The 25,180-nt window shown below is 41.3% G+C and overlaps 1 protein-coding gene across 3 annotated transcripts; it reads left to right on the top strand.

Annotated features, from left to right (window-relative positions):
* The first annotated feature begins 44 nt into the window (after nt 1-44).
* RIPK1 (receptor interacting serine/threonine kinase 1) lies at nt 45-24,755 on the top strand. Of its 3 annotated transcripts, none has more exons than XM_075084138.1 (12): nt 45-316; nt 4,837-5,048; nt 6,715-6,868; nt 7,327-7,464; nt 9,834-10,062; nt 10,906-11,055; nt 12,348-12,424; nt 15,925-16,015; nt 18,271-18,831; nt 20,524-20,595; nt 22,828-22,980; nt 23,876-24,755. In XM_075084138.1, exons 2-12 carry the CDS (start codon nt 4,897-4,899, stop codon nt 24,160-24,162), a joined length of 2,064 nt encoding a protein of 687 aa, XP_074940239.1. In that variant the 5' UTR covers nt 45-316; nt 4,837-4,896; the 3' UTR covers nt 24,163-24,755. The 3 variants fall into 3 exon arrangements, with proteins under 3 accessions (XP_074940239.1, XP_074940240.1, XP_074940241.1); XM_075084139.1 differs by having other exon boundaries at nt 173-311; XM_075084140.1 differs by lacking the exon at nt 45-316 and adding an exon at nt 606-693.
* The last annotated feature ends 425 nt before the right edge of the window (nt 24,756-25,180 follow it).

Raw genomic sequence — 25,180 nt, 5'->3', positions numbered from 1 at the left:
AGCGGGGCTGGGAGGCGCTGCCCGCCGGGCCGGCTGGGGCAGGCACGGCTCATGCCCTCCTTCCGACGGAGGGCAGACCCGGCCACTTCGCAGCCCTGGGACCAGCAGCAGCTCCGCGGCGCCCTCGGGCGAGACCGAGCCGCCTCCTCCGCCTCCGAGCAGGCGGGGCGGGCCGGGCCGGGCCGGGCCAGGACGTCCTGCCGCCGCCGCGGAGCTGGGGCGCTCCGCAGGGGGCGGTGAGGGCGCACCCGCACGCCGCCGGGCCCTCCCGAGGGAGGCGGCAAGACGGAGGAGAGCGGCCCGCAGCAACAGTAAGGTATCGCGGACCGGGACGGGACGGGACGACCCGGGCTGCCCTGCCGAAACCGAAAGCCGCGCGCCGCCCCCGTGTTGGGAAGGCGCCGCCGCTGCCGGGTCCGGCTCCCGGGGGGCTGCCTGGGCGGGGCCGGGACGGTGGGATGACGGGCCCCAGGCCGAGGTGGCCCGGCGGGGTTGCGGCGCATCCCGGCACACCCCCCCCCCCCCCCGTCGGCGGCGCAGGGGAGGGTCGCCGGGCCACGGGGAAACTCGCAGGGCGCCGCGGCGGGAAGCGGGACGGCGGGAGAGCCGTGCTTGCGAGGAGAGCCGGCCTCGGCGGCAGGAAGCCGCCGGGAGGAGGAGGAGGACATGTCAAGTCGGCCAACGAGGAACTAGGCTAGCGCAAACGCGCGCCTCCTGCCCAGGGCGCCGCCAGCGGACGGGGATTCGGTGCTCCCCGCCCGGGGCCCAGCTGGGCCTGGCCGGGAGGCCCCGGCACCGGCTGCCGCCTTCCTCCGGTGGCTGCGGCGCAGGAGGTGCCTCTGCCGAGACAGCCCGCTCTGATTCCCGTACAGGAGTACACGTTTTCGTGACCGCTTCTGTCCTAAAGTGGAACCGGCTGTGCCACGGCTGTAGCGGTGCAAGCAGCTGCGCAGAGGCCCTCCTGGTCCCTTCCCGGCTGCCCGCTGCTCTGCTCCTACCCACGATCCCAGGGCGTTTCACCCTCCCTCTATCTCTGTGAAAACCCGTGTTTCATGAAGGCCTTTGCTTGCCTTGTCTTGGCTCTTCCCAGCGTTCCCGGGGATCCCTTCTGTAACCTGCTGCTGACCTGACAGGTGTTTCCTTTGCTGTTTCCAAATGGGCGGGTGGGGGGGCGAATCGTTCCTCGGTCAAAAGATGCAGCAGCTGAAAACCCGCACAGAAGGGTGATGAGAGTTACAGCAGTAGCGCTGAGATGCACTGACAGCTTTTGAAACATCTTCCACACACGCAGTATTTTGCCTTTGGCTGCAGGGACCCGTCCATTTATCTCCTGTCACCCGTATTAGCGATACCAGCTTTGGTTCCTGTTTGCTATTCCCTTCCGTTCCTGACTGATAACTAAGCTACCACAAGTTTTAGTGCTTGCAAAACTTTCTTGCGCTTTCTCCAATTATACTTTGTACCACCTCTCAAGAACTTGTGAGTATCATTAGACCAAAAGGGCTGCAATTACTGCCTGACCTTTTTTCATCCCGCTGTGCTAATGGGCTCAGCCATCCTCCTTAACCCTGTGGGCTGCACAAGATCTGCATCAGGTCTGCAGCAAATCGTTAGAATAGAGCAAACCGCTTTTGAATGGCCATCAGGCCCGATATGACCTAATGACCAGGTCACAACTCTTGGGAGCTTGTATGCTCTTCGGGGGTTAGAGGGGAGAATATAACCATGGCATTAAAAAGATAAATGCTACAAACCACTCATTACACTTTTATCCCTTTCTAAAGAAAACCCAAACATACTAGTGGGCAAAAATCCCTCTCTTCTAGTAACCGTGTTCAAAATTTTCATAATACATGTTGGCACTTGTTAAATATGAACACACCCTAATACAGATGTTCAGAATAGTATTTTTTTTAAAATGGCTTTATAATTGATCAAGTATACAGATGAGGGCTACCTCACAGACCAGAAATTAAGCCCTAGAAGTACGCGTAGCTTCTGTAAGGTTAGGCTACACCAAACTACAGAATTTGTTCTCTTAACTACAGATATGTAATGCATGCGTTGGTGTATCATCAGTACTGAGGATATATTTGAATTACTATGTATCTCAGTAAAAAGCAGTAAGCTTGGAATGAACTTCAGCCTTTGAGCTTCGCTCCTTGACTTCTTTATCATCTGACATTCCCAGGTAACATCAGCCATACCTCACATTAAATAGTACACTGAAACAAGAAGTCTTTGCTTAAAAGCCTGGCTAGGGATAGCTTTCCTGTGTCATCCATCCTGCAAAAAACCTTGGGTTTGAAATAAGTCTTACGATCAAAGAGCTTTTACTCAGAGTACCTCACCACTTAATAACAACTACAAAAAGTAGTAGCATCCTAATAGCAGAGGATTCCCAGGGAACAGGGTTCCCCCCCATCTTATGAGAAAACTCCCTCTGTTGAATGTTATCCAGCTCATTTCAGCAGATATCTTATGATTTCACAAGTTATTACTTCTTCTGAATTTCCAAGCCTTCTGGTTACAGTGATTACATGCTGCTTGGCAAGAACAGGAATTAGCAGTATAATTAGGAAAAAGGTCCTATATTGTTGCAGTTTGCGTTAGGGCTGTTTTTCATCAGGTGATATTGTATTGAATGGCAGCCCTAAACTATCAACAGCATTAATGCAGCTTTAGAGATTCAGCATTCAAAAATACACATCTAATTTGCATCACAAGAAGAGCATGTGCAATTCTTACAAGAATAGTTACTACCTAGATGCATAATTACTGTTAACATGGAAAAATTACCATAGATACGTGACTTTGAACCAATTCATGAAAGGGAGACCCCAGATAAAGAAGAAAGATGTTAGTTCATGCCACGTTAAAGTCTTACCACTGAATTCAGGCCTTTGTACCTGTGACACCCAACCTGCCTGCACAAGTCAGTAGTACCACCCCAAGAAAGCCAGAGAACCATCACCAGAAACTTCCAGGGAGACAAAAGCTCACCTGTGAGAGCAACAGGGAGTATTCTTGGCACTGCTATGAGTCATTTGTTACTCAGCTATTTTATTAACTAAAGAAATTTAAAAAAAAAAACAACAACAAACAAAACACAGCAACAATCTCCTCTCCCTAACAATTGTTAGGAATAGCAGAGCTTACCTTCTTTCTAAATTAGTGCAGCCATATCCTCACTCCTGTACTCATAATGCAGGCTAGCACACCAGCAAAACAAAATCTGCTTCCTTTCAAAGGCAGGAAAGCCAAAGAAGAAAAGTCTGAAGAAAGCACACTGCTCCAGATATAGAGAGGATGTTCCTTGTCTATACAGTAATGGCCCATAGAGTAAATATACACTTGGAAGAGGAAGCTCTTGCTTTCTCTCTTCTAGAGGCACAACTTGTTTTTTTAATTGTTTACTCTTCCTTATTTTGGCTTGTCAGGATTGAACTGACCAGACAATTTCCAAATCTGCACATAAACATCTCTCTTCCCTCAGACACCTACTTTCTACAGATGCTTAGTTCCCAGGCTCCAGAAGGAGACTGTGGTAACGAAGGCAGAGCTGATGATCGTAACAACATTAAGCATTCTTTTCAGTTAGAGATTTGATGATACAGGTACACAGTAGTTTACAGGAGTTAGCAGTCACTTGTTGGTCTGAAAAATTTGGGAATCCCTGTGCTACACTGTTTAGAGCTCTTAATTACCCAAATGAGCCAATCTACTGTTGCTCATAGCCGCACTTTGAAATGGCGCCTTTCTCCCAGCTCTGTATAACTGCGTCATCATCAGCCAAGAGGAATGGAAACTGAGCAGCCCTGCTAGTCTCTTGGACTTCATCTTTTCTCAGCAAACTCTTTCCTTACCTGATGTAAGGAGCTTAAAAGTTCAGTGAGGAAAAAACTAGACCTTGTGGGCTTGCACCTGTGCTAGCAATGCAGCTTGCGGGCGTGTGCTGAAGGTGCCATCTGCCCAGCCTTCTTTTAAGGTTTTACCTCCTGAGAGACATGTTAGGCAAGTGAGCACCACAGCTTTATCAAAGGCTTAAAATTATTCTAGCATCGATGGGGGGTTTACTTATCTACCTATTTCATAGGCTCCCCCAAGCTCTCTCTTTTTTTTTTTCTCTTGGGGCACTTAAGAGTTACTACAAGCCTTAAAAATTTCTTTGTTCCTCTTCTTTTTGACGGGAAGTTGCCTTATATTCCCCACCACAGTCCTTCCTAGCATTTGTCTCCTTAAACTCAGACAGCTGTGAAAATAAGTTTCCCACAGAAGCTGGGTTGTTTCACCCTCCAGAGGAACCTTTTGTTTGTTTGCTTGCTTGAAGCTTCAAGCAAACCCTTTGGATCTGGACTTGCAAAGATGCCTAAAAAGTAGCTTATACTTATGTAAGTATCTAGGCACCTGACAGGCCCATGTGCAGGCAATTCAGAAAATGAGATATCTGTCAGAATCATTAGGCACTACCTGCCTTTGGGACTGTGGCCCTTGATTTTCCTGGGTTTCAGTTTTTGCACATGTGAAGTGTAGGGACAGTACCAATCTACTGCACGTTATATGGATAAAAACTATTTATTAACAGCACTTTCAGATCCTTAGGTGAAGAAACGGGTTTACATCAACTTAGTGTAATTGCAATGGGTTGACAGGATAAATCATTGTGATCTTTTGGTCTGATCCTGTGAGAACCACAGCATCTTTGGTTTCAAACTGAGGGCCTTTGTTCATAAGGGTCACGAGAGTATATGCATGTGTCCCACTCCTTACACAGAGTCTGATTTAGTGGAACAACTAAATGCTTGATGACACTTCTTTTTCCTCTTTATGCTACAGGTCCAGAAGCACTAAGGTACTTGATTTTGTTTTAATTGCTAAGCCACAAAGACTGCAAACATGTCTCTGGAAGACATCCACATGAACACCCAGGATTTGCTTGAAAAAAAACAGTTAGATGCTGGAGGATTTGGAACAATTTCTTTATGCTTTCACAAGAAACATGGATATGTAGTACTAAAAAAACTGTATACAGGACCCCAGCGCACAGAGTAAGTTACAGATCTTAGTTCTGAATTTTATCTTTCAGTTAGTCTAAGGAATCTAAACTCAATGGAGATAAATCTAAATAAAGTGTAATATTTTCAGATCTTTGGATTCTGGAGATGCTGTATGTGGGGAAAATACTGAGGCAATACTAGCACCTGCCCTGCAAATTTTCCTTTTTTCCCTCACAAGCCAACTTTTTTAGTTTTAACTCATTGTTCCAGTCAAGTTCCTGTTTTCTGTTGCAAGGTGAGCACTAATGTGAATTGTTAAGAATCGAGGGGACTCTTGCACACTTAGGAAATGCAGGAACTCAGAGGGCACATGACACTTTCAAGCTGGCAGATCAATATTCAATACAGTTGTCCAATTGTAGATGTCCACTACGAACTAAACACACATGAGCTATCAGCAGGACTCCAACCCCATGTGTAGAATACCAAGAATGTAACCTTCTCTCCCTTGAGAAAAAGCAGAGTGAGCCAAGCCCACTGATTTAATTCAAGAATTGAATTAGCTGTTGATTTCAGTGGATTCAGGTCACATTGCAGCTCTACTACCTCAGAGCCGTAACAATCCTAAAACTCTCCCATGAGTCATCCACTAGGGAGAGACAAAACCCCATGTTATTCTAGTTTGGGTTATAATAAATAAATAAACTGAGGTTTTCTTTTGCTGGTAGAAAGCAAATTAAGAGATTCTGGAAGTTTACAAACTGCACTGACAGTTTGGGATGAACACAGTTAAAATGGACAAGCCCTCCTTGTTTATTTTTGGGTTTGTGTTTTTACCTTCTCACTACACGGACTCATAAGTGTGTTATTCCTTAAGCTCTTGAACTAAAAGTCTTAAGCAAATTTACAACTGAGCCTAATGCAAACAAAACAGTCATTTTCTTCTCCTGTACTAGAGGAACACAGAGGGAGAAAGCAGTTTCCTTTTAGTCACAGAGCAGGAAAGCACTGGCAAGCAACATCGTCTCAAGATTTTCTTACATTCTTTTGCCTGATGACTAGAACAGGAGCAATAGTAAAGACTATTTAATATAATAGGTACCATCCTTCTTCAGCACGTTTAGTGAGTTCCCAGCTGTGTACCTGTGACTATTGATGGGTTGCACTGAGGCCCAGGCAAAGAGTTAGGCTTTGAATTCATCCTAAACCAGTAATCATTAGTAAATGTTATCACCATCCAGTATGTGGCTGGATCCCCAGTGATAAATCCATTTTGAATATCAACGCAAATACCCTTTGGGGAAGAGACCCGTACAGTTTCCTGTACAAGAGATAGTGGAGTGTGTGTTGATCCTCCTTGTCCAAAGGCTCTTTCAGCCCTGCGCTGTCCTGATCCCAGCCCAGTTCAGGGATTTGGACATACACGACCAGCAGTGAGTGCACCTACAACAAGAATGCTTATGCACTTTCTGAAAAGCAGGACCTAAAATCAGGCTGAGCAGAGACTCTTCATGCAAGGCATTTGAGACTTAGAGAATATAACCTGGCATGAGCAAAGCTGTATTAGTTCAAACCAGCTGAAGGTATGGTTCATCTTGCAGTGGCTCTAGGGATGTTGACATTTTTGGCCATCATTTTCATTATGAGTCAACAGCATTTTCATCCCTGTGTTCTTTCTAGCCTGGCACCTAAGTTCAGTGTAATTTCTATTTTACAGATATAATGCTTCCCTCCTTGAAGAAGGCAGGATTATGCACAGACTGCAGCATGACCGTGTGGTAAAACTACTAGGTGTAATTTTGGAAGACGGAAACTACTCACTTGTGATGGAGTATGTGGACCGGGGGAACATGATGAAAGTGCTACAGAAAGTGAGCAGTGAATTGCTTCATCCCTTGCCACTCCTTAGGGTTGCTAAGTGCTTGAAAGGGACAAGATGTTACTGCTATCTCCAAATAATTGAGTCTTTAGTTTCTTATTCCTCTGTCTGCATTAAAGAGCCAGTGGAAGCCCACCTTCTCTAGAGACAGCAGAGGACAGCTATGGCTTTCCTGTACATCACAGAGGAGCAGACCACAGTTACAGGTTCAGAGTTACAGGAGCTTTTGTGGAGAATTTGCTAAAGAACAACACTTTTGTAAATATAGGGTGACTCTAGAATTACTTTAATGCAAAAATTTAGACCCAAGAAAGACCTTCGTTCTTTTTCACCCTGGCTTGAGCAGAGGTACTCTTTGGACTGAGAAAGAAACTTTTTTAAAGACTGTTTTTAATTTGATGGTTGTAGCAGCATTATTTTAATAGATGGTACTTCTGTTCTTTATTTCAGCTCTCACTGCCTTTGTCAGTGAAAGGGCGTTTTGTGCTGGAGATCACAGAAGGAATGCTTTATCTGCACGAGCAAGGCTTCGTACACAAAGACCTAAAACCAGAAAACGTACTTGTGGACACAGACTTCCACATTAAGGTACTTGTTAGAATGTAAATGGAGAAAGCTGGTGGTTTTGGTTGAAGAAGCCAGTTCAGCTGCCTTGGTTAGTATTCCTGATTGGTAGATGAACTCCTTTGTAGTCTAACAAGCTACCACTAAGAGTGTTAGCAGTGGATCACTGACATATAGTAGCCTATAAAACCTCTGAGCCTGTGTCATGGTTTAGCCCCAGTCAGCGACCAAGCACCATGTAGCTGCTCGCTCACTCCCCCCAGTGGGACGGGGGAGAGAACCGGAAGAGTAAAAGTGAGGTAACTCATGGTTTGAGATAAAGACAGTTTAAGAGGTAAAGCAAAAGCTGTGGGCAGAAGCAAAGCAAACCAAGGAATTAATTCACTCCTTCCCATGGGCAGGCAGGTGTTCAGCCGTCTCCACGAAAGCAGGGCTCCATCACGTGTAACGGTTACTTGGGAAGACAAATGCCATAACTCCAAATGTCCCCCCTTCCTCCTTCTTCCCCAGCTTTATACAGTGAGCATGATGTCATATGGTATGGAATATCCCATTGGTCAGTTTGGGTCAGCTGTCCTGGCTGTGCCCCCTCCCAGCTTCTTGTGCACCCGGCGGAGCACGGGGAGCTGAAAAAGTCCTTGACCAGTGTAAGCGCTACTTAGCAACAACTAAAACACCTCCACATTATCACCGCTGTTTCCAGCAAAAATCCAAAACATAGTCTCATACTAGCTACTACGAAGAAATTTAACTCTATCCCAGCTGAAACCAGGACAGCCTGAGAACTGTATAATCTTCCTCCCATCTGCAGGGAGAAAAAAAGAATCACTAAGAGTATTAAAAAAATGAGTAATATTGTTGAAAATTAATGAACTACAAGTAACAAAACAGCTAAAAAGAAAAAACAAACCTTAATACACAGAGATCGAAACAAAATAAAATGTCTTATGGAACATGTCTTTTGTCCTTTACTGCTGTAATCTCTCCTCCTGCCTTTACTGCCTCCTTTTTATTCCTTTCCTTCTTTTGCCTATTATCTTTTCCTCTTTTGTCTCTCTCTTTTTTCCCTTAGTCATCATTTTTAAATGACAGCCAGCAGCTACCAAAAAAGCAGCAGGAAACTACTTCGAAGAATGGTTTATAAGCATGTTCCAAAGCCCTTCTATTAACTTTAGTGGGTTTTTGGATCAAGACACATAGATACAGAGCCTACTGCTGAGTAAACCTGAGTAGAATTTGCAGCAGTCCTCAAAATGTCCCGTCCAGAGACGGTCAAGGTGAGTTGCTGAAATAATGACCCCATTACAGTATGAAACCACAGAATAATCTCCTGTGAAGAAAGCTCTGTCAGTTGATATTTCTTACTCATAAGTTAGTGAGAATTGGTTTGACAGGGTTAGTAGAATAGCAAGTCCTAGTGCAGTATGAGCAGCTTACAAATAAGATTATAAACTATACTTTTTTGACAAAAATAAAAAACCCCATCATGATCTGCTTTAAATGTAAATTGGATGGTTTCTGGGATTTCAACTTGCTTATATGGACAGAACCAAACTAGGCTATCATGCATGTCACTGCGTGAAAACTGAACTGGAACCCAGGATCAAATTCAGAATCAAATCAGACTTCCTTAAGCAGCTTGATCAAAAATATCATTTAAGTCATACTGCTGCCTTATCTGCTTGAATGTATCTAACATTGCCAATATTTATAAAGGGAAATTGTTGTTCTAGGAAACTGCAAGTCTAGGAAGTTTTATAACATATCTTCCTCTATCACATTAGACTTCTTCTCACTTCTGGACATGAACATGGACTCCTACTTTCTCAGCAGGGTGTCACATTTTCCTCTTCCTCCGAAAACATCACCTCAAAATTTAGCCCAAACCTTCAGAAACTCAAGAGGAACAATAAGCTAGTGAGAAGCAACAAAAGAGAAAAGAAAAGCAAGTTAGAAGCGAGGCAAGGCGTCACCTCAGTTTTATCAGAAGTGATTGGGTTACACAACTCAGTTTGACAGCTGCCTGTCAAACTCTTCTGTTTGACAGCTCTTCTGTTCTGCCACAAGCATTGCAAGCAGATCTTGAATGTGATTGTCAATATTAGCAAAACCAAACTTTTTTCCTTACATGGTGCAATTGTTCCAAGTGGGGTTAAGTTAATAATGAAGGTTCAGCCTAATGGTTCCCAGTTGGCAGTGATATTTTATTTAGGGATAAAAAACCCATAAAACAGTAAATAGTTTGTTTTCCTTTCTTGTAGTTGCTTTTTTTGCAGTGTTTCATTTTTAGATAAGTTATTACCAGCTATTCATTACAAAATTGAGCGCTGCATGAGATACTTTTTCATCTCCTCTTCATTACAGCACTAACTGTGATGTGTCTCATTTTTCAGATTGCAGATCTTGGTGTTGCCTCCTTTAAGAACTGGAGTCGGCTGACCCAAGAAGAGACTGTCCGACAGAAGCAAATTAAGAGCACGTGCCAGAACAACGCTGGCACTCTTTTCTATATGGCCCCAGAGCATTTACGCTGTCTTAATGTAAAACCTGTGGAGAAATCAGATGTTTACAGCTTCGGCATAGTCATCTGGGCAATTTTTGCTAACAAAGAGCCATATGAATGTAAGTTACTTCCAAAAGGATTCTATCAAAAATTTAAGTAAAAAATGTTAAGCACTTAAAGTTATAAGACTCAGATTAGTAGATTAAATTGCCTATGCCCAAGAATAGCACCTGTTAGGCACCTCATGGCCAGTAGGAGACAATAGTTGCACCATTCCTGACTTCTAAGCATGGACAAGAACATCCGAATTGATCTGCAGGCATGAGCCTAATCTATTCACATCCACATGGCATGGGCATACACCTGCACTCAGTGGCAGATGTTAGACAGACCTTGGGCAGGCCAGGACGGAAACTTTGATGTATGCTATTTCCTAAGGTGGGCTAGTTATGTGTGGTTTTTCTTTTACCAGGAATGGTCACGCAGCCAGTTGCCGCTTCTCAGCTGTGTGGTGCTTATTTCTCAACATGCAGTAATGTGCTCATGTAGAGCAATAGGAGCAGACTGTGGAATTCCAGAGTAATGTGTTTACCATTTTGAATGGATTTTTTGCTAACTAAATGGCTAAATGTTGCCTATGTGGCTATCTTTGTGCTCATACCCAGTAGAGAGTATAACTGAGATTCAGATTCTAGAGAGCTAGGTCCGTTGCCCTTACTCATACTGGGCATGTCTTACATATAAAAGTAAATCCATTAATCTTAAAATAAATTCTGATCTGTGGAAGTTAGGGCAGTGAATTCAAATTCATTCATGTGAGAGATTTGTAGATCAGATATTTTTCTTAGATATCTTCTTCTATGTATCCACAAACACACAGGGAGCTGCCTCACTATTTCTTTTACCTACAGAAAGGTAGCAAAACCCATGACCAGGATCTGATAGGAGATTTTATTTTTCAGATGGTATAAATGAAATGCAGATTTGCTTTGGCATCATGAATGGAAACAGACCAGACCTAAAGGAGGTCACTGGTAAATGTCCAGTGGAAATTATTGACCTAATGAAACAATGCTGGGAGCAAGAGTCAGAGAAACGGCCAACCTTTGCAGGTAAGGCATTGCTTTGGGATTCTTTTTATTATGTATCCATCAAGTTTGTAATGCAGCAGAACAAACTTGAGTGTTTTTGCTCTTAAAATATAAATTTTTGCTTTGAAAAGAGAAATATCAATTCACATGCCCAGTAAAGCGTGCTCCCTGTACCCTGACTGAAAACGGGATCTGGTACAACATTTACAGATTTAAGAAATACTAGTGAGTGGGTGGAGCTGAGACACTATATACCTGCTGATAATTTGTCTCCAGCATAGTATAATCTTCCTGCTGGAATTTACAGAAAAGCTAGCATCAAAAGACATAGTATATCTTGGGTATGACCGAGAAAATACCCTATCAATACTAGCTTCAAAAGCTCTCCCAGTTTAGCTATCCATGAGCAACAGCCCTTGACTAGCTAATCATACTTTCATGTGGTCAGATCCCAAAACACTTGCAGTCAGTAAGAGTCTTGACTGAATGGTCTGGGAAGGATACTAAAAGCATCCAGCAAATAAGTAAAAATTCTTTATCTCCTCCTGTCTCTTCTTTCTGCCTCAATATGCAGTGCTAAAAAAACCCAAAACTATCACCCCCTGCCTCCCCCAAAAAAATGCACCCACACAATGCAAAAAAACAACCCAAAACAACAACAAGGAAAAAAAAAAAACAAAAAAAACCCCTATACATAGCAGGTAATGGAGGTTTGGATTTAGACAGGGCACTAAGAGATTCATACACAAAAGGCATGTACTTAAATACTCTGAGGAAATTTGCATACCAGGAGGAACTCGTCTACTATTTCCACATTTAACCTGTAAAATATGCTGCTAATGGATTGAGTTTATGCTTGCACTGGGTCTTAACTTCTAATTTTCCCATACGCAAAACACTGATATTTACCATGTTAGTAGATGATTTCAGTAATTCCATCTTCAGCAAGACAGGCTAGTTGTTTATCAAATAGCTGGATGCAGTTGAATGTATCTTATTTCTTAAAATGACTGGCCAAAAGATTCGTTGCCACAAATCAAGGTGCTGTCAGCCACAGTTCGTAGACGGTGAGCTTTCAGCCTAAAAAGCAATGCAAGGACAGAAAAAAAACCCCAAAACCTAGAAATCATCCTGTTCTTGTTACTATGTTAAGGCTAAATGAGCCATGTGAACAGATTCCAAATATGTATAATTTTCCTGTTTCTGACTTCATACAAGGCTTTATTCAATAGTTATCCATCAAAATTGTTAACAGTATAAATCACTTATTTTCCATTTAAAACCACTTTCACTTAGTTCTTTTCTTTTTGCAGAAATTAGTCAAAGATACAAGCCATTTTACTATCAAAATCTGGGAAAAAATATTGAAGATGATCTCAAGAAGTTAAAAGTGAGTAACTTTCTAAGCATTTTGAAGTGTCAGTTCCCCACATCCCCTCTCCCCAACCCCAGTTATGGCCAGATTCTGCCACTTTGAGACTGATCATGCTTAACCGACCTGATTTCCTTCTGTGATAAAATGACTGGATTTGTGAATGAGGGGAGAGCATTTACCTCAACTTTGGGAAGATTTTCAACGCTGTCTCCCAAAATATTCTTGTATCAAAGTTTGGATGTTTTCATCTGCCCCTCCAGACAGTAACAAGTTGGATGCTGTGTCTCAGAGGGTAGAGGTTAATGGGTCCTACTTCACCTGGAAGCCAGCAACAACTGCAGACTGCAGGGGTCTACTATACTAGGACCTTCCCTGGTTTAATCCTTATCAGTGACTTCAGGGAAGTGACAGAGAGTACTCTTATAAGGTGTGCAGGTGACACCAAACTAGGAGGACCAGTCACTACAGCCACAAGGGCAAGCCTGCCAGCTACAGGCTGGAGGAATGGGGTGACAGAAACCTTGTGAAATTCAGAAAGGACAAATCCAACATGCTGCACCTGGAATAAACCCTGACTTCAGTGCCAACCGGGGGCTGCCTGGCTGGGAGCAGCGCTGCTGAGAAGGATCTCAGGGTGGTGTTGAGCAGTGACCTGGGCACCAGGCACTGCCTCCCTGGCAGCCAGGAAGGCCAGCAGCATCCCAGGCTGTACCAGCAGTGTCATGGGCAGCAGATATGAGATGGGGCTGAGGGGGCTTGGCTATTTCAGCCCAGACACGAGATGGCTTTGGGGGGACATAAATAGCAGCCTGCCCCTACCTATGAGGAATTTATTGAGAAGATAGAGCCAAGCTCTTTGCAACAGTGCATAGTAGGAGGACAAGAGACAGCAGACATGAACTGAAGCAAGAGATATTCAAACTGGATATAGGAGGGAAAAACAAAACAAAAAAACAAAACAACTTTTCCCCCATGAGGACAGCCAAGCAGTGGAGCAAGTTACCTAAGGAGTTTGTCCAGTCACCGTCATTGGAGGTTTTCAACACCCAACTGCACAAAGCTCTGAGCTACCAACTCTGATCCCATAGGTGACCCTGTCTGAGGTCCCCCAAGGTCTGTGCCCACCTGAGTAACACTCTGACTCTATAATGATACTTTGCAAGAGTTCCTCATGTATCCAATAGGTCTCACTCATGAAATAATACATTATTCCTAGAGATTCAAAAGTGGCAGAATCTGATTTAGAGTAAGTGTAAAAAAACCCACTGTAAATTCTTGGTAGTTTTTGTCCTGCCTTCAGGCAGTGTCTCGTAAGTCCCATACTGCTTGAAACCAGGAAGCTATACAGCAGTAGTAACAGGGAAAATTTGAAATCAGGTGTTTTTCCTGAGTGTCCAAGTTGGTTTCTCTTACTTTTCTGGCTGTAGGTTTATAAATTATAATAAAAAGAATTATTTCCTGACTGAAGTTAAGAGAATGAGAACTTCTTGTTCTCATGATCTCATCAATACTTATAAATACCTAAAGGGTGGGTGTCAGGACGATGGGACTAGGCTCTTCAGTAGTGCCCAATGACAGGACAAGGGGCAATGGGCATAAGTTGGAACAGAGGAAGTTCCACTTAAATATGAGAAAAAACTTCTTTCCTGTGAGGGTGACAGAGCAGTGGCACAGGCTGCCCAGAGAGGGTGTGGAGTCTCCTTCCCTGGAGACATTCAAAACCCACCTAGATACAGTCCTGTGCCCCCTGCTCTAGGTGTACTTGCTCAAGCAGCAGGGCTGGATGAGATGATCTCCAGAGGTCCCTTCCAACCCCCACTATTCTGTGATTCTTGAACAATTGGGCTGATTATGGAACCTTTTTATCACAGATTTCATCAATTTCCTCACTTCAGTAGTGCTAACAGCTATCAGGGAGAACTCCTGGCGTTAGGGGTTTAATCTTTGCAATGAAGTGAGACTCAGAAGGGTATATACCCAGTTATTTAAACTAAGAAAAGAAAAACAACTTCCTTTGTGAAACCATTCATTTACAGTTTTCTTCAAAGTGCTTCGTTCTGTCACCAAGTCTACCATTGTGGAAATGAAAGTTTCTGGTTTAGAGAACATGTAATGTTTATGAAGTACCAGTGACTGTCCAAAAAAGCAAGAGTTTTGCAAGATGAAACAAATATCCTGGACTGATTTGACCAAGCGAACTCACAATGTGAAGTATATACATCTAATTCATGGTAGCAGCCCCAAATCAGGATCCTGGCCAATTATACTAGCTGCATTAGCTCTCTGCAAATATACCTCTCAACTCACAGGAACCAAAGGACTATTTAGAAAATGGGCCAGGAGTCTATACTTTCTCAGGAAGGAAAGCATCCACTCCGATCAGGGCACACAATGTGAATACAGTAAGTCAATGTGGTGAACTACTGGTACAGCTTCAGCAGGAACTGGGGTTAGAGGGTTTGGGCATAGCCCTTTTTTTTCCTCCCCCCCACCACTAGTAATTGTGGAAGCTGAGTCCACAGCCTCCTAACTAAAAGGACCACAGAATCACAGAACGGTTGAAGTTGGAGGGGACCTCTGGAGGTCATCTAGTCCAAATCCTGTGCTCAAGCAGTTAAGTTACTCAAGTAAAATTTAAGGACCTAAGGTTGTAATGGGCTTTAGAATGTCACCTTTTGCTTTCAGAAGGAAGTAGATTTTTTGTGAAGAGACAGTAGTAGTTGATTTGCAATCTGTGAAAGTATTTGGGGGGGTTAATTAAAAAAAAAAAACCCCAAACCCTACTTTTAGAAATTATTTTACAAGTAAGAAGCACTGGGGAAAATTGAGAATTTTTCCAGGCAAAAAATTTTTTTACTTCCAGTGAAGTCTGAATAATGGGAATATCAAAAGAATAGAACAGGAATGGATTTTGTCTTCACTCTAGTGAAGTGAGGATAAGGATTTATAGACAGGAAGTTGTACTGCATCTTTCTGAAGATTTGCTCTGAATTCCTTGTTCCTAATACTCTTCATAAAAGTCAATGTAGCTGTACCTGAATGTAAATCTTTTTCCTTACCTCTTCCCTGTTGATGGATGTATTTACTAAATATAAATCCACAAAACAGGTTGCACGTTTGCTACCTTTGCCTCAGCAGCATCACTGAGGTTGCTTGCAGAAAGTCTAGCTATTAAGTACAAGACAGACAATCCAAAACCACTCTGTCTGGATTAAGCTCGTAGTCATGTAGGCAAGGGTATTATTTGGCCAACTCAGAGTATTGCATACCTCAGTTGCATTGCGGTCCTTCCTCCCTTCATTGAAGAAAAGACTTTGCCCATCTGTAGCAAAGCATGGTATATTTTCTGTCAGGCTGTGCTCTCTATAAGAGTATGGGATCTCTTTCCACAGATTCACAGAATCTGTTCATCCTGGTCACTTCACTGTGAAGCTGTGCTGTTTCCTATTCTAAAGGTATACCCTTTGGTTAAGCTTTTGCCTGCAACTTGATCATTTGTTCGTTCTTACATGCAGAAAATGTGGCCTGATTCAAATGAACTGCTGAATAGAATGCAATCCCTTCAAATAGATGCTGTAGCAGAAGATACCAGTAATGGTCAAGTAGGTAAGTCACTTACTAGCACATCATTATTCTGTGTATTCTGCTGAAGCTGTGTACATGTACAAAATAAGTAATCTTACTATTAAGTAATAAAGTAATCTTACCATCTTACCATTACCATGAAGGGACTCAATTTTTCAGCGCTTCAGAAAGAATTGTAATCACTGAAAAGATTAAATTTGCTCCCAGGCTCTCAAAAGTCATACTTTGCATATTGAATTTTTCACAGTCTACAGTTTGTAAAATGAAATGGGTTCACTCTTCTGCTTTCCTCTCCCATGCCAAAAGTTTTGTTTAACATTAGACTTTTCAATGGTTACTTTGATAATTACTTTCCATACTTGATCTTTCTTCCCATCCTTTTAGTCATGCCAGCTGCTTGGTCTGTAGGCTTTAATTTCATGAAGGCTTTCTGTTTTCCCCACTCCAGCCTTTCTTATGAATATTCTGAATACACCCAGGCTACATATTTGTAATGTATTGCTTTGTTTATGCTTTCTATAGAATCTATCTGAGGAGCAATAATAGATTAGTTTTTTTCTCCTTTCTCTCATATTTTCTATCAAATCTTGGATCAGTTGCATGCTTCATGGTTTTAAAGAGCTGTCTCACTAATACATGATGATATAGTTACACTTCTGTAGTAATGTACCTGGAATTCTTCTGCCTAAGTTTCTTAATGGCAAAGGATTTAGGATCATATTTGCAACACTGATTTACAAGCAACAATATCAAATTCAGTAGAAATAAAATCCTGCTAAGTTTGCTTACACCATTTGAAAGACATTATTAAATGAATAATATTAAACTGTAACATGCAACTAATAAATCTTCCCCAAAGCTGGGTTTGCCATAACTGTTCTTCAGTAGAACTGATGGACTTAGTAGGGCAGCCCCACTGCTATATTTTTAAAATGAATATAATAATCACGTATGACTACAGCTGATTACAGGTGCTCTTGCTTTTTAAATACAGAAGGCTTTATTGTGAATCTACACTGCAGAGAGATAATATCTTGACAGCCTGTCAGTCAAAGTCAGGTTTTTTTCTCCAGTCAGTGGGCACTACTCAGACAGTGGTAGTGAAAGATATCCCATAGGATCTGTTCGTACAACTCAAGCTTGCCATGGAGAATGGATGCAATATACTTTATGCTAATACTAAATTGCTAATAGCTGTCACTTTTGATTAAGTTGTTTCTGTATTAGCTTATTGTTCCCACTCCCTCTCTAGCAGCAGTAACAAAAGAAGCCAGGAGAGTCAGACTGAAGGTGTACTAATATACAGCCATCAAAAGTAACTAGTTTCAGTCCTGCCTAATATGGACTGCATTCATGTAATTTGGAAAAAAACAAAAAACCCACAAGCCAAGAATAGTTCACTGGTATTATCTGAGCTAAATAGTAGCACATACATACACTTTATTCCAATTTTACAGTGGTCTGTAAGAGTCCCTTGCTCTAGGCAACATACAGTGTTTTCTAGACACCTGTGAAGCTTTCAGAACTTTTTAAGCATCTGTAGTCCTACCCTTAGAACACAAGAACAAGGAGTAACAAGCAGATTTTTAGATTCTTATTTAGACTTGGAGTGCTGCAGCATGATCCAGATCATAACTCAATCTAGTTCAAGACTGAAGTAGAGCTTCCTTTGATAGTGAGGATTAGTTTGAAAAATATAGATGACACAGGCTATTTTATCTGGTAGGTGTTACTTATAAAAATGTATTCTTTGGGACTATGAAGAGTAAACTAGACAGAAAGGATTCATCAAGAAATACCCAGACAGGATATTTTACATAATTATTTGCAAATGTGACTTTAATGACAAATTATTTGTGTTGTATGAAGTAACACCTATTATAGTGTTCTTTTCCATCCTGTTACATTCCCATTTTGCACTGATTAAACTCCAGTTAATGCCAGTGGAGACACACTATTAAACCAGACCCTACAAATGCCTCCAGAACTTGATGTCAATATGGACAGAGTATGCAGTGAATCCTGACACCACTTGACTAAGTGAGATTTTGACACCAGTAGCTTTAACAAGCCTGTACTTCCTACATAAAAAATCAGTAATACCTCTCAGTAAAGGCATCCCATAAAATAAAGCACAGCTTATGCTGGAAGTAATGTTATATTTTCACTTTTTATATATTACTGTAAAGATATATTAATAGATTCTAGTGTCATTGCAACAAGTTATATACTTGTATTTTGGTGTATTTCAAATATTTAATTTTCCTCTCTTTCAGATCAGCCTAATTCTCTACACAGCTCTCAAGGTCCCATGACCAGTCAGGTTAACGAAGCCCTGTTTGCTGCCTCCCCTGAGAACCAGCCTGTTGAGAGCTGTGAGACCTCATATACATCCGCTGATAATCTAGAAAGAAAACTTCAGTGTGAATACAACTACCACGTGTTTGGAAGCTGGATGGATAAAGCAGTTCCACCTGTAGTATACACCCCTGAAATGAGAGAGGAAGAAAGGAGACGAAGAGTTTCCTACGATCCCTTTGCAAAGTCATCTACTCCTCAGTGGAGTGAACTGTATCCAAGAGCTGAAAAAACAGGATCAAACACTAACCCATGTTTTCGGCCACAGCCAGCTGCAACACCACCAAAATGGGGAAATGTAGATATTTTTTATGGGCTAAACCCTAACAGTTTTCAAACAGGAAACACAGAGGGTACCTATGGATTGTGTTCAGCCAGTACCTTTAGCCTAAATAAACCTCCTGTGCCTGAATCTGGCCCAAGCCTCCCATCATCGACCAATGTAAACTGGTATCCAAAGACTGCAGACACAGATACGGGTGAGATTTCTCCTTCCCCAGCACCTATGTTCCTGAAGACACACTTCTTTTCTAAAAATGAAGTGGCAAAGAGTGTTTTGTAGTTTGTGTAACAACCACCTACTTATTACTAACAGTTGATCTGTGGTATAGCAAAGGTGAATTTATTTCATTAAGTTCTCTTTGTTTATTTGAATTCATTCAGGTTGCTAAAGCGCTCTATCTTTGACTTTATTGTGCTGCTTTCACTGATATCAGGCTGTTAACTTCAAAGCATCAGTGGAATAGAGGAGCATCAGACCCAATGCCTAACTCTTCAGCTACCAGCCAAGTAATAGCAGACAGCAGATACTGCTACAGCAGCTACCAAAACCAACAGCTGCTTCCAATCATTCTAGGAAAGCAAGGGAAAGCTTTTGACTCTCAAAAATGTAACATCTGTACCGTAGGTTCTGCTTGTGCAGAAACATTTGTAGCATTTCAGAAAATACATGGGTATTTTTAGCTTGATTTGCAGCAAGGTAAGAGAGTCCTGAGCTCAAGGAGCTAAGGCTTGTAACTGGTTTCCTCAGAGAGCTCTGCCTGATGCCAGTGGAGAGCTTCTGTCAGTATTTGCTAGCGAGCTGTGGAGTAGAAACATATGAAGACAAGGAAGAGAACACTGAAGATTGGCAAAAAGTATAAATAAATGGTAACTAGAGGCCTATAAGATGTAACTTTTAGGAACTAGAAGTAGCATGAGATATGTTAGCCTGCTCCTACTAAATATTGGATATTTTCAGTGTGGCATTCTTTTCCAGGGCATCTCACAAGAAAACTTAAGGATGCCTAGCTGTTTACAGGCAGAGTGCCACAAAGGTGTTACTCTGTTAAATTATTTATGCAGAGGCTGTGATTAGTTGTTTATGTGAGTTTATTTACTGAAATGAATCTGAGAGCTGTCATGTCAGAAGGAAGGGATTAAAACTGTCGACATCACTAATAAAGTAAAATCTTCTGTTTGAAAGAAAAAAAAGAAAACAGTTATAGGGAGGCTGCGGACGACAGTGTGGCAGATACCAGACCGAGATGCAGAGGAGCTGCATTGCAGCTGCATTCAGCTGTTAGTTGACTTGTTGGGTGACCATAACCCAGTCACTTTTACTGCCCCATCATGAGTCGCAGAGCTCATCTGTGGGTATCCAGATTGATTACTGCCCTGGGCAGGAAGTTACATCTCTGCTGGGCATTACTGCCACCGGCAGAAGATGCAGTGGTGTCCCATGCCTTTGCTAAAGCCGGTCACAAGCAGCCTGCTAATACAAGCTTCAATCAGTCTCAGCAGTAAGCAGTTGGAGCACACTTGGGAACTTGGAATTTTCAGTTTGAATACCTGGTAGGAGGCAGCTCAGCCCATAACTGTGGTGCGCTGTGATCCCACACTGCCATCTACTAGCCAGCTATTCATACAGCCACGTGGAAGCCCATCACCCTCACTGGTATCCAAGGGTGGTAATGCTGTTATTCACTGAGTGAAACCATAAGGTCATTGCTTTAACTACAGTTATTCAAGGAGATACAATCTGTTAATTAAAAAGCTTCTCATCTCTCTGTATCAAAGAGCACAAACTATGTATTCATACTGTTACAAACATGACAGTCATTTTTAACTATTTTTTTATTTACATAATGCTTTTGGCAAATGGTTTTTGTTTGTTTTCCCTCTTTGTTTAGGTAACAAGGATTCCACTTCTTTCACAAGAGGAACTTTTGCATATCATCCTACTGCACACAGAGGAAGCATAGGTAAGTGCTGTAGCCTTCACCTGTCCTTGTAGCCAACAGGCTATGCATTGCATCCTGATCAGTAAAGCAAAAAACTTCACGATCTTGAAATCATTGATGTTATTGCTTAATACCTCTAACCATAGCTGAAGTTATCAGTACCAGTATGTAAAACTAATTCCTGTTTCTAGCAGGACGTACATGCACCTTTAAATGTGTATTTGATGGATCAAGGATATAATTTATGTAAAAGCTTTTAAAAACTTGAAGGCAGTGTAAGACCTCCCGTACACCTGAACCTGTCACTTTCTTAGATTAGACATCAAGTTGCTATGACTCTACCCTACTCCTGAACCACATGTGCATTTGGGACACCTGTTCTGTCTTGCTCTGGATTTTTAACACAAATCCCTAGCTACAGGCTTCGTGCTGATCAGCCTTCCTTGGGACACAGCTCTCCACAGTTCAGCTGTCTTAAACCCCTGAAATTCTGTCCTGTCCTTCAGGAGTTAATATATGCTCCTTTCAAGCTGTGTTGCTTGGGGCACCCTGAAGTCTTTAATTAACCCTTTCAAGGCTTGTCCAATTTGTAAGTGGTTTACACTTACAAAGAAAATTTGAAACAGCAGGTTTCTGCCTTCTTGACTATATGCCCCTTAGAGTCTTTAGATGATGATCCAAATGGGACAAGCAAGCAAAGTGTAGAAGCTTGGGAAAGAAGATTTATAAGCACAGTCACTTTTACTGTTAATATTGACAAAGTATTTGTACCTGGTTTCATATTGTGCTAGATTCATTTTGTTAGCAGATAATAAAACAGCAAACATAAGCGATTTTTTTTTTAAGCTAAAAATACAAACACGTTTCCTGAGTCCTTCACCTCAAAGAAAATGATAGATTACAGGAATCATAGTATTTTGAGACATGATAAAATGCATTCCTTTTTGTGCAACTTCTAGAAACTAGTCATTCATTCATATAAGTATTTCTGACTAGTAGCTTCAGGTTAACAAATATTAAATGCATTTACTCAGATTTTCACATGCAACCATAGATTTTCACACTTCAAATTGCAACTGAGTGTGTAACAAGGATGTTTTTGCATCTAACCATCATTTGGGGTGATTAAATACAGAGCTTGGTCTATCATTTTAAGTACCTGTACTACAAGTTTAGACCCAGGTTGTGGTATTCACCATTTAAACTGGAGTTAGAACATTTAATGCATAATTATCAAAACAGAGTTCAGAAAACATTTTCAAAAGAATAGAAAATCCATGTCACCTAACGAGACTAGCATAGTCAATTAGTTTCATGTTATGTGTGGAAATCAGGTAACTGTAAGCAAAATACACCAAATTAGGTGTTTAATTACATACAGTAAACCACAGATGTAAACTCCCAGAGATGTACACAATTTAGCTGTGAAATTGGTGCATATACATGTTGATTTTTATTTGAAGGCCTGAATCCTCAGCACTAAAGGAGTAGAGTTTTTTTGCTAAGGTATCTCATAAAACATTCTAGTCCTTCCATAGAACCAAAAGTACAGAACAGGGGGAAAAAATGAAAATTTTTAAAAAGAGGGGGAGAGAAATGTTATTGAAACAAACACTGAGCAAGCAGTCAACTGTGATTCACTGTGAAATAGATACAACTGAAGAATATACTCCTAGATAGCAGGGATGAAATAATACATTGTGAAAGAGAGATGCCATCAAGACAGCATAGTATAACATGGAGTATAGAAACCTTATGAGCAACTAGAAATTATTTTCTGTAGTCTCACAGAACTTTGAATTCATAACTGTGAACCTGAACTTACGTCTATGAAAAGTAAAGCTGAGAGGCAGAAGTAAGGCTTTACAGATTTAAACAAAAAACACTTTCAAGTCAAGACCTCCTGAAGCTGTTAGCCAACAAAAAGTGAGGCTGCTACTACACATCCCTAAAGCGCAGGGAACATTATTTACAGTCTAGTAACTACCAGCACATAAGGCTTGGTTATGGCATTTTGTCATAGACTAGAATAGGATGGGCTTTCATTAAAGTACATTTATGTCACGCTGCGTAATGAAAATATGTTCACAGTTGCCAGTAACTGGCCATTTCTACATGAAATGCAATAAAACCACTTAATCACTTCCCTTATTAACAGAACCTTCTTCCTCCTTAGCTCGTCCTTATGTTACTTCTTGACATTTTGACCCATATGCCATTGTTTATAAAATTATATTAAATTTCCTTATACAGAAGATTCCATCAAGTACAACATATGTAACAGTTCTGGAATTCAAATAGGATCCTACAATCACATGAAGATTGAAGAGCACAGTCAACCCATCAGCACTTCTCCTGTTGCTACAGAAGCAATTTATAGGCAGTATGAAGAGATGGGTATATTTGGTAAGAGAAAAATCTCCCTAGTTTTGACGTATTTATCTGGTACAGCTTTCTCCCTCTGATACATGAGAAATAACTGTTTGGGGCCTTTTTGGCTTCATACTTAGGAGTATAAAACAAGTATGGGTTTGTGCTAATACTGTTCTGTAATACTGTGTACCTCATATAGTTTCATGACCTCTTATGAGACACCAGATACAAGGATAGATGTACGTGCATCAAGAACAAGAGGGATAACTACACTCAAATTGGTAGAAGCAAGGTTAGGATTGGTGGTCCTCACCTGACATACAGTTTAAATTGTAGAATATCCTGAGTTGGAAGGGACCCATGAAGATCATCAAGTCCAGCACCTGACACCACACTTTTAGGGAAACCTAAAAGTAAAACCATATATCCAAGAGCATTGACCAAATGCTTCTTGAACACTGACAGGCTTGGGGCCATAATCACTTCATTTGGGTAGAAATTGGAAGAATTTGAAATTATGTTTAATTTTGTTGGTCAATACTGAATTAAACTATCCCTGTGTATTCCTGAGTATACAAATTAGTAGTCTCCCAGAATATAAAATGTACCATACAGATATCAGTCAGCTGTATAAGAAGTCTAGGAATAAGCTTTTCAATTTTGCAGGTTTAAGTGACAAACTATGATAGCCTCAGATCAAAAAGCAAGTCCAGCAACTGACCTGTTAATACATGTGTTGTGACTGGGAGTTTCTTTCCTGGCATCAAGGGGGAATACTGCCTCCATGAAACTCACTTCTGATTTTATCACTAAAATTCTGTCTCCAGATATTACCAACAAATAGTTGGGGGAGGACAGCTGAAATAGTGAAAGGAGCAGAAGAAATGTTAAACAATGCCATTTTCTTATACTCTTTTTCTTTTTGCAGACAATACTACTATCCTGACCGAGAAACATCTGAATCTAGTGAGAGAAAAGTTGGCTAAACAGTGGAAGCACTGCGCTCGTAAACTGGGCTTCTGTGATCCCGAGATTGATGAAATTGATCATGACTATGAACGCGATGGACTAAAAGAAAAAGTTTACCAAATGCTGCTTAAGTGGGTAATGAGGGAAGGTTCCAAAGGTGCTACAGTTGGAAAGCTTGCCAAAGCTCTCTTTGGCTGCCAAAGACTGGATCTTCTTACTAGTTTGATGCAAATCAATGAGGAATAAGTTGACTGAGAACTGGGGGAAAATTAGGGCATTTTTTTCCTGAAGACTTTCCAATAACAAGTAATAATTCTGAACCGACTTTCTGGAGCTCTCCTTTTTGCACAGACTTTATGGAACACATTTTTTCTGCCAAGCAGTTTTCAGTGAATACCTCCAGTAAATCAAAAAAAGTATGTCAAGATAATTAGTCTTCCAGAGGATAAAAGAAAATAAGCATCTTCTGAATAAAATGATTGTCTGAAGATAACAACCAAATGCAATAGTAATATTGATTCAAGGAGAACATGCTATACAAAATTTCTAGATTCAATCTTGCAACACGTTGGTACCCTTGTTCAGTTCTGAACAAAAGCGTGTCATTCAGCAAAGCTAATATGTCAGTAATAAAAAGTGAAAGACTGACTCACTCCTTGAAAAACTTGGACAGAAAACAAAACTCTCAAATTTTGCCAGAAGTGCCAATACTTACAACGGTACTATCCCAGATTGCTCTAAGTCAATACAATACTATTCTTTAAATCTTTTTATAGTGTTTATTAAATACAGATTGCTGGAATTATGCAGAAGATCAGTGTGAATAAAAGCAAAAAATATTTTGGCTTTAAAAGTATATAATTGATAAAATCAGCATCTTTCACAGGTTAATACTGCATTTGATTTTTACATTGCTTGGTAGAAAAGATTTTACATTATAAGTTTCTCGTCTGCTTTATGAAACAGTGAAAAAAGACATTAAATCATTACACCATCCAAAGTAAGAGCTTTGGGAAGGGGAAAGTGCCTTATTACCACATAACAGAAGACCTGTTCTCCTACTCACTCTGGGGACTCAGAGCATTACTAGTTTCTGAATCTCTTAGGCTGCATTTTTACTAGCAAATTAAATGTACCTGGGAATGTTCCTGGGCACTGAGGTTAAATGGCATGCCACAGCCTGCTGCCAGAATAGCAGATTATTTAAACCTCCAAAATATTGCACAAGGGCTATTTCACAGCACTGAAGTTACGTCAGGAAACA

This window comes from Phalacrocorax aristotelis, chromosome 2, assembly GCF_949628215.1.
Source record: "Phalacrocorax aristotelis chromosome 2, bGulAri2.1, whole genome shotgun sequence".
In the NCBI taxonomy this organism is placed as follows: Eukaryota; Metazoa; Chordata; class Aves; order Suliformes; family Phalacrocoracidae; genus Phalacrocorax; species Phalacrocorax aristotelis.
The sequence above is the reverse complement of the archived record's forward strand: the minus strand, read 5'-3'. Positions and strand labels throughout refer to the sequence as shown.

Excerpts from the sequence above, each read along its gene's own strand:
- RIPK1 (XM_075084138.1), top strand. The coding sequence starts at position 4,897 with ATGTCTCTGGAAGACATCCACATGAACACCCAGGATTTGCTTGAAAAA. Across the intron at positions 6,869-7,326 it reads TGATGAAAGTGCTACAGAAA|CTCTCACTGCCTTTGTCAGT; the intron begins GTGAGCAGTGAA and ends TCTTTATTTCAG. Across the intron at positions 10,063-10,905 it reads TAACAAAGAGCCATATGAAT|ATGGTATAAATGAAATGCAG; the intron begins GTAAGTTACTTC and ends TTTATTTTTCAG.